The sequence below is a fragment of the Anolis carolinensis genome, chromosome 1, assembly GCF_035594765.1.
Source record: "Anolis carolinensis isolate JA03-04 chromosome 1, rAnoCar3.1.pri, whole genome shotgun sequence".
In the NCBI taxonomy this organism is placed as follows: domain Eukaryota; kingdom Metazoa; phylum Chordata; class Lepidosauria; order Squamata; family Dactyloidae; genus Anolis; species Anolis carolinensis.
In genome coordinates, this window is record NC_085841.1 from 176382214 (window position 1) to 176397798 (window position 15585).

Below are 15585 nucleotides of genomic sequence, written 5' to 3' on the forward strand. Positions count from 1 at the left end.
GAAAACAAACCTGGCCAATAAGTGGAGCACAAGGCAAAAGGAGTGATTCTGCCAGAAATATATATCGGCTTCCACAAAATACCCCACAACATCCATTGCACATAAAAGAAAATCCAGTATTTTATGTTGGTCATGGTGAGTATGTGTCCCAAGTTTGGTCCAAATTAATCATCAATGGGTTTTATAGGGCTTTCTATAAGTTCTCCCTGGATGCGCGATGGACTGCAATTCCCACCATCCAGTGGTAATTCCCCCAAACCCCTCCAATATTTTCTGTCAGTCCTAGGGGCTCTGTGTGAGAAGTTGGGTCCAGATGCATTCTTTGTGGGAGTCACAGGGCTCTCTGGTAATGGGAGCCATCTTGGAAAATACATAGACACAAACATACAAACATATTTTCATGTTTATATAGACAGATAGATACAGATACAAATTTAATTATCACACAAATCTGAGAGATGTTCTAAAAAGACATTTATAGCAATACTTGGCTACTATAAATAAATTTGTCTCCAGGGCCAAATCAGCTATATTTGCTAATAGCCAAAGGTATTAAAAGAAGTTGCAGAAGCAATCTCAGAACCACTGGCAATCATCCAGGAAACTTTCTTAAAAAGCGATGCCATGACTACTAAAAATCAATATGGGTTTCTCAAAAATAAGTCCTGCCAGACTAATTTTACCACTTTTCTTGATATATGGTATGGATAAAGCATATCTTGATTTTAGTAAGGCCTTTGACAAGTTTTCACATTATATTCTTTTAAACAAACTAGTAAAATGTGGTTTGCACAATGCAGGTTACACAATGTGGATTAGGTGGATTGGCAATTGGTTGACTAGCTGAACTGAAAAGGTGCTTCTGCTCATCCTGGAGAAAAGCAACTAAAGGGGTGCCACAGGGTTCTGACCTGAGCTCAGTAGTTGTCAACATCTTTATGAACAACCAGGATGGCGGAATGGAGGGTATACTTATCAAATTTTCAGATGACATCAAATTGGGTGGGATAGCTAAGACCCCAGAGAACAGGATCAGAATCCAAAAAGATCTTAGCAGACTGGAAAGCTGGGCCACAACTAACAAAATGAATTTCAACAGGAAGAAATGCAAGGAACTAAACTTAGGCAGAAAAATATGAAATGCCTAAAGGAGGAGTGATACCTGGCTTTACACGTGAAAGGGCTCTAGAAGTCTTTGTAGATCATAAGATGAACTTAAGTCGATGAGATGCAGCAGTGAAAAAAGTCAGTGTGATTCTAGGCTGAATCAACAGGAACACAGTGTCTAGACCAGGCCAGCACCACCTGCGGGCCCTCCAGCTACTGTGGCATCCAACTTTCAGAATTCCTGGCTATTGGACAAGCTGGCAAGGCCAAAACAGCTGGAGGGTTCCAGGTGGTGCAGGCCTGGTCTAAATCGAGGGAAATAATAGCACCACTCTATTCTGTTTTGGGCAGATCTCACTTGTGTCCAGTTCTGGGCACCACATTTCAGGAATGATATTGATAAGAGGGGAAGTATCCAGAAGAGTGTGACCAATATTACCAAAGCCATATGAGGACAGCAAGCCCTATAAGGACAGTAATTCAAGCTAAATATTAGGAGTAACTTGCTGATGGTAAGAGCAGTTTAACAATGGAATATACTATCCTGGAGTGTAGTGGAGTCTCCTTCTCTAGAGGCTTTTAAAGGGAGGCTGGTTGTCGGGGTGATTTGACTGTGGATTCCTAAAGGGCAGAGGGTTGGGCTGGATGGCCTTTTTGGTCACCTCCAACTCCAGGAGTCTATAATGATTAGTCTGAGAAGAATGCCTCTGGTTCTGAGTGTAATTAATTGCAATAATGATTATGCTGAAGGGCAGCACATTATTTTGCAATATGCCAAAAACTTCATATTATTTCAAACAAATTCATTTCCTTCGTTTGTTCAACAAATTTGGGAAGCCAGGGGTAACTAACTGCTGAACTCATCTGAGCAGGTATCCCTTAAAGCAAAAAAGGAGACATGGAATATCTACTCTGGAAACTGAGGTGAAGGGTGATCTGGCTCATTATGTTTGTCCCAAAGACTATGAATCTAGTTACAGCAGATTAGCAGAAATAGTAGTAAGTAATCTCTACTACTGAGAAACCCATTGACATATATTCTCAAACTGCAGTATCACAACTAAATGGTTAACTTTTTAATCCAGCTGCATTAAAGCTTGGGCAGTTTAAATCCCTGTGAGCCCAATCACAACATTTTATTAAACAATTTTCTAAGTTCAACTGTTATGCATGGAAAGGTCCAGTGTAATAATATTTTAGCACCATCAACCTGTCAAAATCAACTTGTCCAATTACCCCAAACTGCATTAACAACTGTGAATATTACTCTAATTGTGTCCAGTTTCTATGCAGACAAAGTCCCACATGGCTAATTTTGCATCCTTAGGGGCAAGCAACTTGGCCATCAAAGTGATTTCACAAAAAATTCTACTCATAACACAGGTCCAGGTTGTCATCATCCTTTACTTTATTTCTCTCCTAAAAGGTTAGTGGGCCAATTAGTCATCAGTTATTTCCTGGAAATCCAGCAGACTGAGGGTTAATGGACTGGAGGTAGTGTTTTATTTTGTTTGGCAGCTTTGAAGAATATCAGAAAATATATAATCGCCAACCTTTTATGGATTTAAATAGAGAATGGGGGAAGACACACATGCAGATTGTGAGAGAACCCAGGCAGCAGCCAGTTATTTCTCCAGAACAAATAAAATCATCAAAGTCATCAATCGACAAGGTTTTTAATGCATCGTGTTCCAAAATACACACCACTATTCATTATCTTGGAGTCGTCTCCTCTCCCAAGTTCAGTAAAAAGCAGAATTTCTATATAGAACAATACATATCCTTCTCTCCCAATTTCAGTGAAAGGCAAATTTTCTTTATAGAACAATACATATTTTGGTCTGGATTCAGACTATCTATCTCTATCTTCCATGATTTTCTAACCTTAGTCCTCTTGCTCTGATCTCTCTCGCCCTCTGTGTGTGGGAGAGACAGGGGAATGCAACCCCTTCGTTCTTCCTTGATCTTGCATTAGCTTTGGATACCACTGAGATGGTCTGACTTGGGGGTGCTATTTCACTACAATTTTGTTCCTATTTGAGGAACTGGTTCCAAGAAGGAGCACAGGATGACTTAACATCAGCATTCTGATAGTTTACTGTAGAACTTCACAGGGTAATAATCAATATCAGCATGGAATCACTGGGACCACAATGTTACCAGTAAGAAGGTAACACCCAACCCTATTTCTTTGTTCCATTTGAATCAGTGTAGCATTCTTGCTCACTTGGTCATACTGGTGGGTTTAATTAGGGCATCTTAAACTTTTTCCACTTGTGACCCCTTTCCGTCTGAGATTTTTTTACATGACCCCATGTATACATGTATATTAAGTGTTATAAAAATCAATTTGCAAGGCTTGCTAAGTAGGCTGATTTTACTTTTGTGGAGTACAGCTGAAGCATTTTGTGCAGAGTCCACTGTAAACCCTGAACATTGTTGATAACACATTTGTGGAAACCTTCTGCTGTTGCCCATTTCTTGTGACACCAAGGTTGAGCAAAGGGGACTCCATTTAGAGTCAGACTCAGTGAGTTAGATGAGAGTCAATAGAAATCCTAACAAAACAGAGTCTATGGGTAAATGATCATAGTGCAGGATTTCAAGGTTTCTATGTAGGACAGTACCACACCCAATTCTTCCCTGAAGAAATAAGGAGTGCACAGAGGCACTCCTAGCTCCGTCACAATCCCTTAGGGATGTCATTCTGCAATGCCATAACATTCTTCTCAAAAGACGCAATCAGTAATGTTGTCAATGTTCTTCTTAATGCAAGAAAGTCTTAAAAATTTTTTTTTGAAGTGTATTTGCAGTTTAGGACTGCAGCACAACATTTGTACATGGTTGTTTCTGTCTTTTTTATACATGAAATATGCTTATGCAGGAATCGTATTTTCATGTGCAGAAGCACGCAAATCAACTATCTGTGGATTTTGCACAGAATAAATCCCCAATCACAGTATTTCACAGAAAAAAGCACCTTTTTTCCTCATAGAAAACGATATCTTTTTTTTGTAAAAATAAGGATTTAATTGTTTGCCGTTAATATTTAATTCTATTTTAATATTTGTACAGTTTTAGCTTTTAAGTTGTATTTCATTTGTTTTTACTTTAAGCCTCTTTGAGTCTCTTTTGTAGAGAAAGTAGAGTATAAATAAACATAATAATAATGATAATAATGGTAATATTTTCAGCACAAAAATGTTGTTTCCTGTGCACAATATGCTGTTTCCAGGGGAAAACAACCACGTGAATTTTCTGCAGAATAACATGTGAATTGTGAATATTCTCATTAGCCTCGGATTCCTCTGATCAGGAATTTTCAACATTTGATACAAACATTTTCAATATTTTTGTAATGTTTCTGGAATCTCTATTATGATGCAGACACTGAGAACTTTGTGGTAAATATTACCACCCTTAATTGGTGTGCATAGTGCCACTATACAAATACATTAGTAAATCCATGTCTGAATTATTGCAATGCGAAGTATATTGAATTACTTTGAGGTTGCTTGTGAAACTATAGTTGGTGCAGAATGTCACAATGTAATGCTATAGGCATCACATCACATCAGAGTACCAAGCCCTAGATGCCTTGCACTAGTGGCACTAGTTTCTGGTTTACTACCAGACTACCTCCAATATCTTGTTAACATAGAAAGTCTTTAAAAACTTGGGATCTATTTACTTGAAAAAAATTCTCTAAAAATGTATAAGCCTGTGAGATTGCTCCCATCATAAGTGGAGAGGTTCCCTCTGTAATATTTGTTGTTGCTCTGGTCTCTAAAGGACATAACAGCTGACAGCGTTTGCTGGACTAAATCCTCTTTCCCCACTGCCACAACTTTTCCTTGTGTTTTGATTAATTGCATTGCTCTTACTAACATAGTAGTGCTTTGGCTGCAACATCAATAAGATGAGCTTAGTCATCTTTTGGAGACAGACAAGCTTATGTAGTTTAAAGCTTTCTATTTTTTCCAATGAAGAAAGGGTTAAACCTCAGGCTATGAGAATCATATAAATATAAACCGCAAGAAGAATTATTCAGTGCAGAGATGAAAAATACCAACAACCAACATTTGTGGTTCTTTTTCCAAGAACAAAAAAAATCTTATTTTTATTAAGCCTTGGCTGTTGATATTTATGTCTAATCCATTTCCAGTTCCCCCCATATAAAAACCCTATGGAAGGTAACCAAAATGGTCACAGAAATAATAGCTTTGTTATTTTAAAGGTGACCATTTAAACTTGACAATGGGAAATAAACCAAGATTATAGCAGAAATTGGCCCTTAACAAGTGGCTGTAAAAAAGCACTTTTGTGTCTCAGATACACTTTATCTGCTGATGTCAGGAAGGCAGCTGCCTGAGATACAGTAGTAATTGTGCAAAAAGGAGACGGTGATATAAATCACCAAAGGTTAATGACCAGGATGTGAACACAGGGACTTGTTTACAGAAATAGCATGCAATTTAAAATTTACAAGAGATTTAATGCTGTCTCTTCTCAATCACTAAAACCAATAGCCCAGAAAATGGTGACATTAAGAAAAATATTATAGTTATAATAATTCCAAAATAAGTCAATTAGTGTAAGGGCATGTGCTTGTGATTACTTGACCCATTTGGTTTGTACTTAAGTGAAAAAAATCCCCCCATTACCAGAAGATTACTGAGTTGTGACCTATTTTGCATCCAGAATCCTGTATGCCATCCCCATACACATGCTCCCTGAGATGCGGGCTGAAGATATTTTCCCCTCCTTTCTTGGTTTCCAAGTAATTTTGACCTTTGACATTAGTAAAAAAAAGTTAAAAAAGAAAGAAGGTAGATTATAATTGCATTGTTCAAATGAAGGTGAAGGAAAGAAATTCAATCTGCTATTATACAAACGCCATGATGGCTGTCTTCCTGAAAACAGCAATGCAAGTCAATTTGTGAACTTTGGCACCAGGTGACCTTTAGAAATACAACAATATACAGAATTTACAAGCAAGAGTCGCACATGCAAATAGTTTGGCTGTGTCTCGCTTTCAGATTAGAGCCGCAGAAAACATTATGGAGAATGCTTCCACAAAACAAATTAAGACTGTTACTTAAATGTCACAGCACACTATTGTATTTGGCTACAGATCATTACACCTGATACCAACACTTTAAAAAACTGTAATAACCTAGGAAATATTACACTGAGTGCCCACATGTATAAAGGGAGAATAAAAAAAACATCAAGGAAATGGGTTCTTGAAGTAATTTAAACATCAAGACTAGAGGGAAAGGTCAAAATTTAAGTAAACTGAAAGGAACATGAATGGCAAAATAAAACACACAAACAGAAAGATGGAAAGACCAGAGGAACAATCTGCAAACACAACATGAAAGCACGCATGCTTTGGGCAAATTTTATTTTATTTTATTTAGGGACAAGAGAGAGGCAACGAAGATACAGCTTGGAGAAGGAGCAGTTACTTTACAACATGGTGATTTTTAATGTTGTTACCTTCAGTGTTGGTGCTGCTGCTGCTGTATATATTTCGCAGGCTACCAACACGATTTAGTTTCCATGCTTTGCGTTTGGCTGCATCCAGACAGCAGAAAGGGGAGAGAAAAAAAAGAGAAGAGTAAAAGAAAGAACAGAAAAGTATGAAAAAATGGGAGGAAAAAAAAAAGGTTGAAGCAGCATATGACGTAAAGTACAAGCAAAAGCTTCCCAGGAAACAGATATACACATTCTGTTCAATACTGCAAAGCTTAAAAAAACGCTCTTCAAACAGAAAGACTCATCGAAGTTTGCATGTAACTGCAAGCCAAAGAACAGAAAAGGTATTTGCCACTCAGTTTACACAAGTATGCACCAGAGAGAGATTAAAAGTTATAGCAGACAGTGCCATATTAGGAGCCCTACTTTCTGAAATAATTAATTGAATTGTATAAATCACTAGATGTTTCCAATAATAAAAACTTTAACTCCAAGTGACAGAATAATATATTTCAATAATGCAAACAGATTTGGATAGACTTTTATTTGCCTAGATCGTATCTGGCTAATGATGGCTTTAATGTACATAGATATTGTCAGTATGCAAATTTTGTTCTACCTCAGGCACACAAGTATAAATTCGTATTTGACGCAAGATTCTCAAATTTAAAATGCAGTGTTGCTTTTTAGTCCTCCATTTTAATTAATATTTATCTATTGCCGTTTCATCATCCTTCTTTGAAGGAGCTTAAAGCAGTGCAAATGGTTATGAATTTAAAAGATGTATACAACATCCATCGGTTTTAGATCAACGAAAATTTAGCCGGTAATTTTAAGTATAATACTCCTAGGATGGCTAACAATTGACAGTATATATATGCACTATACCAGGGCTTCTTAATCTGTCTCCATTCATGACTGCTTCTGCCTGAGAAAATTTTACGTGACCAAAGGTACAGAGGTATATAAAATAGGTATAAAAACCAAACATTTGCTGATAAATCAGCATATGCAAGGCTTGCTAAACAGTCTGAATTTCCTTTTTTTGGAGTACAGCTGAAGCATTTTCCGCAGAGTCCAATGTAAACACTGCACACTGTTGCTAATAGATTGGTGTAAATGGGTAGCATTCCAAAACCTTTTCCTGTTGCCCATTTTTTTCGTGGCCCCAATGTTGAGCTAAGGGGACCTCATTTAGGGCCATGTCCCACAGTTTAAGAAGCAATTCACTATACAACACATCTTGGATGTCAAGAAAGCATGTCCTTTCTTAGGCTGACAGAAAGGATCCTCATACAGGTTTCATGGCTTGATATTAGGAAAACAAACTCGGGCTCTCATGTTCCCCTTCCCGTGCATGTTGCCTTTTCAGTACAACTGCAAAAAGTCTGAAAACTCTTATTTTCATTTTGTTAAACACAGATTACCATGATGTCGAGAATGAAATAAATCTTTAAGTATGTGGCTAATCTTAACCATGGTTTGCTAAAATAAGCTAACTTCAAACCTGAATTGACAAAGGTGGCTTGTTACAATTAAACAATGATTGAACTAAAACAAACAATGGTAGCTTCTGGTCTCTTTTTGCAGCTTTGACAGTTGAGGGGGAGTATGTGAGTTTGGCCAGACTGTAGCTTGTGCCTGAAATATTAAGCCATGTTTTACTAAACTATGGCCCCTTCTACAGTGCCCTATATTCCAAGATATGATCCCAGATTATCTTCTTATCCCAGATTATCTGGCAGTGGAAACTCATATAATCCAGTTCAAAGCAGATAACTTGGGATCAGATCCTGGGATTATAAGAACAATGTAGAAGGGGCCTATACAGCAAAGGTGTAATTATCAATTTAGTTAGGCCACAGCAAGAACCTAGAGGATGAACGAAGATCTAAAACAAACCACGAGAAAAGCAAAGTTCTCAAAGTACCTGCACTTATTAATCAAAACGTCCACTGCATTGTAGTGATGAAAATAATATTTAAAATATGTGAAAAATGACTGATAGATGTGACAAATTCTTGCCTAACCTGGCAAGAATTTTCCCAAAATGCATACATGGTTGTTTTGCATGGAAAACAGAATTTCCTGCACAGATGTATTATTTTCTGAACAAAAAAAATGTTGTAGCTAGAGATATTTTCTGGATACAATTTGCACATGGCTGATTTTCTCAGAAAACAAAATTTGCTGTTTAAAAAAACATTTTCAAAGCAGATTACAATTATTTTTTAAAAAATCTCATTTTTGACATATAAAATAAAATTTCTCTGCAGATTTTATCATTTTCTGTGCAAAATGACCATGTGCAAAATTTGTGCAGAATAAAGCCCTAGCTGCAAATAGTCTTCCAAAACTTTTTCATAGCAAGAAGGAAATTGCTAAAATCAAGTGTTGCTCACTTCAAAAAGATGTGTATCATGCACATTTGAAAAACTCAGAAATGCCACTGCCGAGGGCAGGTTGATAATTTTTTCCACTTGGCAAACAGTTTTTCTTGGCAAGATTTGTCCATTAGAGGGTCGCCATTGCCTTCTTCAGAGGCTGAGGGTGACTTTCCAAATCATCCATTGGGTTTCCTGGTGGAGTGGGGATTTGAATCCTGGTCTCCAGGGTCATCAGTGGTGGTTTTACTTTCAGTCCCTTTCCTAATCATCCCCGGCATAGAGTGTGCCAACTGCTGAACACACGAGCCAATGTTTTCATTGAGCTATTTACAATTACTTCTCAAAATGCCTTCCTGGGGTTCATATTGGTTCAAATCCAATGAGTTTATGTATATTGTTTTTTCCCAGTTCACCTCTCTCCTAACCTAGTATAGCAAAAACAAATAAATCAATGGGAAATACACGAATTATACACTCATCCCCTTCCGCCAGCTTCATGATCAAATTCAGAATCCTTGCAGTTATCTGTAAATCTTAGAAAAGCTGTTATGAGATCCAGTCATGGATCTTGGCCATAATATGTAGCTTGACCTTAAGAAGACAGAAAGAAAGCAAATGCCTTATCTATCAACAAAAATATAACTTATACATTTAGATTCATAACAGCATGGTGCACAGTTCTGCCTCATGACTCAAATCAAGCTAAGAAGCCTTCTTGGATTCAGAGTTGGGTCAAAAGTGTGATGTTATTCTTACAAAGACTTTTTGTGTATATGCTCAAAATTCACAACCAAATCTTTGCAAACACAGAAATCGGACATAATGAAAGAGAGGGGCAGGAGATCTGTTAAAATAAATTAAAATCTGTTGAACATTTTCCTAGGGTTTTATGTAACATGGAAGTTAGGTTTATCAGAATAAAGTGAATATATGTCTTGCCTCAGTAGTACTTTTCTTCTATATTACATCTAGTAATACTGACTTAAAGATTATTATAAAAACAAATTCTATGCGGCAGATAACACATTCAAACATCATAGCAAAAAAGTTATAGAAACACTCAAATCCCTTCATATTTGTTATAATGAACCAACACAATTATTAAGTAAGATACACACACACACACATAAATATAATTACAAACATAAAGCCATGGAACAAAAAAAAAAGTAGCCATCTATAGGATGGACCAAAATTGACAAAGGCATGTGATGTTTTAATAACTTTTTGAAAAACATTAAAAGATTTTACACATAATTTAATGTGATTTTATTTCCTATATATATGATGACAAAGTACTGGAAATTAAAAACAAAAAATAAAGGACTTGCAAAGTATTGAAACCCTTTGTGACTTTTGGCTCACCCCGTATTATTAATTCAGAGAATGTTAGCTGGATGACCCTTGATTTTTAAATATAAAAAGTAAGCATCAGTAGGCATCTGCAATCCATCCTCAATCAATAAAAATTGAGTAACTAAAATATCCTAAAGGCACCATATCTTGTCTGACTTGGGATGCTAAGCACAGTCAGCCCTGATTAGTACTTGGATGGGAATCAGCCAAGGATATAAGGCAGTATATATATAGAATTTTTTTTATGTCAGGAGAGATTTGAGAAACTGCTTTGGGTGTGAAAGAACTGGCCGCCTGCAAGGACGTTGCCCAGGGGACATCCAGATGTTTTCATGTTTTTCCATCCTTGTGGGAGGTTTCTCCCATGTCCCCGTATGAGGAGCTGGAACTAAGAGAGGGAGCTCACCTCCTCGCCCTGGATTCGAATCGCTGACCTATCGGTCAGCAGTCCTGCCGGCACAAGGGTTTAACCCACTGCATCACCGGGGGCTCCATATATAGATTGTTTTATGGTATCAATCCTCACCAATAATAAGATATTTTAATGCCATAATGACAAGAAGAAGAGGAGGTTACACTGTAATACACCTAAATGTCATAACTGCCATCACCTATCCCCCCCCTCTCTCTCACACACACACATATTACAAAGGATGTATAACCATTTCTTTTCTTTATGGATTTAAATTAACACAAATATTCTAAAACCATTAAGCCTTTACTCCAATAAGAAATCAGTGAAGTTTCAGCAAGAATTAAGTCATATGGGGATTACATTTACCAGCTGAGAACTTTTCAGCAAGTGAATTTACATATAAATAGGCAAAGGCCAGGCATAGTAGACTGAGGCTAAGAGAAGAAATCTTTAGTGTATGAAGTTTCCTTATTTTCTCAAACTTCCATCATTTTTCCTATTTCAACCACTTATTAAAGGCTAGGTATCAGTATAAAAAAGTGGATTTGCAGCCTTGTTTTCTGTTAGTCTATTGATAAAATGATCAATGTTAATGTGAGAAGTGCCATTTTTTATTTTTAAATAAATGAACTTTTTGTGGCTGATACATGTTTATGCATTTTGCAGCATCGATTATACACAGTTATTATCTGCAAGATTATGCTGCCTTGACTAACACAAAATGTTCCCTTTTGAAAACTCCAAATGCAATCTCCCCAAACTCTATATTACAAGAAAGCACAGCCCTTTAATGCACTTGTATTTATTCTGCTGTGATATTTGCACACCAGCTTGTACATAGGGTTCCATTCTGCAAATACCATCTCCCCAATTTTTGTTATTGGATTTGACATCTAGCAACCCTATGAATGAGTGACCACCAAGAGCCCTGCCCGCTTTCTACACTGCCATATAATCCTGATTATCAAAGCAGATGATCCATATTATCTGCTTTGAACTGGATTATATGAATCTACACTAGCATAGAATCCAGTTCAAAGGAGATAATCTGAATTTTATATGGCAGTGTAGAAGGGGCCCTGGTCTTCAACAGGCCTACTCAGGACTTACAGACTACTGCCATGGCTTCCTTGATTCAGCCTATCCATCTTCCTTATTTCTTACAGGCTTACCAAGCATTAACATCTTTTCCAATGAGTCGTATTTCTCATTATACGTCCAGACTATGACAGCTTTACTTTAATCATTTTAGGAGCTGAGAGGTCAGGCTTGATTTGTTCTAGAGCCCATTCATTGGTCTGTCACTTTTGTCTTGTCTGTCATGTCAGAGTACTGTTTGAAATCTCCTCTGGCTCCACATTTCAAATGAACTGATCGTCTTCTTGGATTTCTTTATTGTCCATAATGAAGAACCCATTGTACTGGTGGTGGTGATTATTTAACAACAGCAACAAAAAGCAAAGCAATATTGCAAGCGTTGTGGCTGATTGTTATCCAGATAACATTTCCCCCAGATGTGGGAATGACCTGGCAGAAGAGATTTGTTGGTTTGAGACACTGTTTTGAAATCAGAATTAAAAACAAGTTTATTCCAGCAGGCCTGTTCAGAGTATTTTTAATTCATTATTTTAAAGCATTAATTGATGGACTGGAATGTGCTGGTTTTACATGCTGTTTTAATTGATAGTATGTGCTGTGTTTATTGTTGTTTCAAACCTCAATCCCAGGGGGAGATGGGTGAGCAACAACAATAATGGCAACAATAATAATCTATATTTTACATTATATGTATAGAAGTGAAAATATGTTTGTAAGTATGTATGTTTGTACGTGGGTGGCTGCCACATTCAGAGAGCAAGCACAGTGAATCCCACCGGCAATTGATCTGGACCAAACTTGGCACACAAACCTACTATGATCAACTTTAAGTACTGGCAGGGTTTTTTTTGCGGGGGAGGGGATGGCATGGGATGATCGGAGTTGTAGATCACCCACATCCATAGACCACTGAGAACCCTACAGTTCACTCATATCCAGAGACTTCTGTGAACCCCACCAATTACAGATCTGGAGTAAATTTGATACACATACCCTCATGAACAACTTTAAGTATTAGAGGGGTTTTGGGGGACAACAACTTGGGATGATGGGAGTGATAGTTTCTCCATATCTTTATGCATTTTCTAATGAAATCCTTCATAAAATCCAAAAACAAATAATGACTTTTTCTAATAAATAGCGTTACAAATTACCTAACCCAGGCATTGTCAGTTACCTAAGCTCATATCTAAATAAAGCAAACATATTTAGGAGATTAAATATTTAAGCTTGTAGCTGAACAATTGCTTGTAAGCAACATATATATCATTCTACCTGCCTGTATTCCTACAGTGACAGGTCTTTTACTATTCGGATTTAGTGATTAAAGCTCTGTGCAAAATCTACTTCTGGGTGCATCTACACCAGACATGGGCAGACTTTGGCCCTCTAGGTGTTCTGAACTTCAACTCCCAGAAATTCCAGCATGCTTACTGGCTGTTAGGAATTGTGGGAACTGAAGTTCAAAACACTTGGAGGGCCGAAGTTTGCCTATGCCTGATCTATACCATAGAACGAATGCAGTTTGTCTCAACAGTCCTCGAAATAAAACCTTATCCTGCATATTATATACACTCATTATCAGGGAAAAGGTGACACTTCAATGCTACTTCTGCTATGATCTTTTCTAGTTCAGGTATCATATATACTCGAGTATATGCCAACCCGAACATAAACCGAGGTACCTAATTTTACCACAAAAAAATGGGAAAACTTATTGACTCAAGTATAAGCCGAGGGTGGGAAATGCAGCAGATACTGGTAAATTTCAAAAACAAAAATAGATAACAATAAAATTACATTAATTGAGGAATCAGTAGGTTAAATGTTTTTGAATATTTACAGAAAACTTTAATTTAAAATAATAATAAGACTATAATAAGACTGTCGAACTCTGATTACCTATATACTTGAGTATAAGCCAACCCAAACATAAGCTGGCCAGGACCCTCACTCAAGTATAAGCTGAAGGGGGCTTTTTCAGCCCCCCAAAAGGGCTAAAAAACTAGGCTTATACTCAAGTATATACAGTACTAGCTGTGCCCGGCCATGCGTTGCTGTGGCGAAGTATGGTGGTATGGGAAATAAAGTATTGAGGAATTGGTGGTAGTTAAGGTCAAGGGTAAAGGTTTCCCCCAGAGATTAAGTCCAGTCGTGTCTTACTCTGGAGGTTGGTGCTCATCTCCATTTCTAAGCCGAAGAGCCGGCGTTGTCCGTAGACTCCTCCAAGGTCATGTGGGATGACTGCATGGAGCGGCGTTACCTTCCTGCCGGAGCAGTACCTATCGATGCACTCACATTTGCATGTTTTCGAACTTCTGGGTTGGCAGAAGCTGGGGCTAACAGTGGGGGCTCTCTCCGCTCCCCCAATTCAAACCTGCGGCCTTTCGGTCCAGAAGTTCAGCAGCTCAGTGCTTTAACACGCTGCGCCATCAGGGGATATTATTTCCTAAAGGTTGTGAATATACAATATTTCTGATTGGTTTTTGTTTGTTTGTTGGAGGCAAGTATGAATGCTGCAATTAGGAAAAATGATTAGGATGTAATGGCCTTGCAGCTTTAAAGCCTGGCTGTTTCCTCCCTGAGTGAATTTTTTGTTGGGAGGTGTTAGCTGGCCCTGATTGTTTCCTGTTTGGAATTCCCTTGTTTTCAGAGTGGTGTTGTTTGCGATATTTTATGTGCTTCTACTGTCTGTGGCCCTGAGAAAACAGGATTTGCCAGACTTTGATGATGGGAATACTTTGTTGGGAGGTGTTAGCTGGCCCTGATTGTTTCCTGTGTGGAATTCCCCTGTTTATTTACTGTCCTGGTTTTAGAGATTATATTGTTCTGCATTATTCTATCCCAGTAATTATTTCATATTAAAGAAGAATCTCACTTATCCAACATTTGCTTATACAATGTTCTGGATTATCCAACGCAGTCTGCCTTTTCATAATCAATGTTTTTGTAGTCAGTGTTTTAAATTCATTGTGATATTTTAGTGGTAAATTTGAAAATACAGTACAGTAAAGTCTCACTTGTCCAACATAAACGGGCCGGCAGAACGTTGGATAAGCGAATATGTTGGATAATGAGGAATTAAGGATAACCCTATTAAACATCAAATTAAGTTATGATTTTACAAATTAAGCACCAAAACGTCATGTTAGACAACAAATTTGTCAGAAAAAGTAGTTCAATACACAGTAATGCTATATAGTAATTACTGTATTTATGAATTTAGCACCAAAATATCATGATATATTGAAAGCATTGACTACAAAAATGCGTTGGATAATCCAGAACGTTGGATAAGCGAGTGTTGGATAAGTGAGACTCTACTGTAAATACTACATAGCATTACTGTGCATGGAACTACTTTTTCTGTCAAATTTGTTGTATAATATGATGTTTTGGTGCTTAATTTGTATAACGATTACCTAATTTGATGTTTAATTGGCTTTTCCTGAATCCCTTCTTATTATCCAACATATTCACTTATCCTGCCGGCCTGTTTACGTTGGATAAGTGAGATTCTACTGTATATTTCTAATCTTATATTATCTGCTCAGAACTGGATTATATGAGGCCCCTTCTACACAGCTGTATAAAATGCACACTGAAGTGGATTATATGGTAGTGTGGAGTCAAGATAATCCAGTGCAAAGCAGATAATATAAGATTATAAATGGGTTATATAGCTGTGTTGAAGGGCCTTGAGTCTACACTGCCATATAATCCAGTGCAAATTAGATAATC

The 15585-nt window shown here is 37.4% G+C and overlaps 1 protein-coding gene across 7 annotated transcripts in view; it reads right to left on the reverse strand.

The window, feature by feature from the left end:
- The window catches only part of agap1 (ArfGAP with GTPase domain, ankyrin repeat and PH domain 1), a 396335-nt gene that overhangs the window by 62373 nt on the left and 318377 nt on the right, over positions 1-15585 (reverse strand). For 5 of the 7 annotated variants that reach the window (XM_062959942.1, XM_062959932.1, XM_062959906.1 and 2 more), the window contains one exon: positions 6610-6687. The exons of the other annotated variants lie outside the window; for them this stretch is intronic. In XM_062959942.1, the coding sequence (XP_062816012.1) occupies positions 6610-6687 (78 nt within the window). The remainder of the gene's footprint in view (positions 1-6609; positions 6688-15585) is intronic. 7 annotated transcript variants of the gene reach the window in all.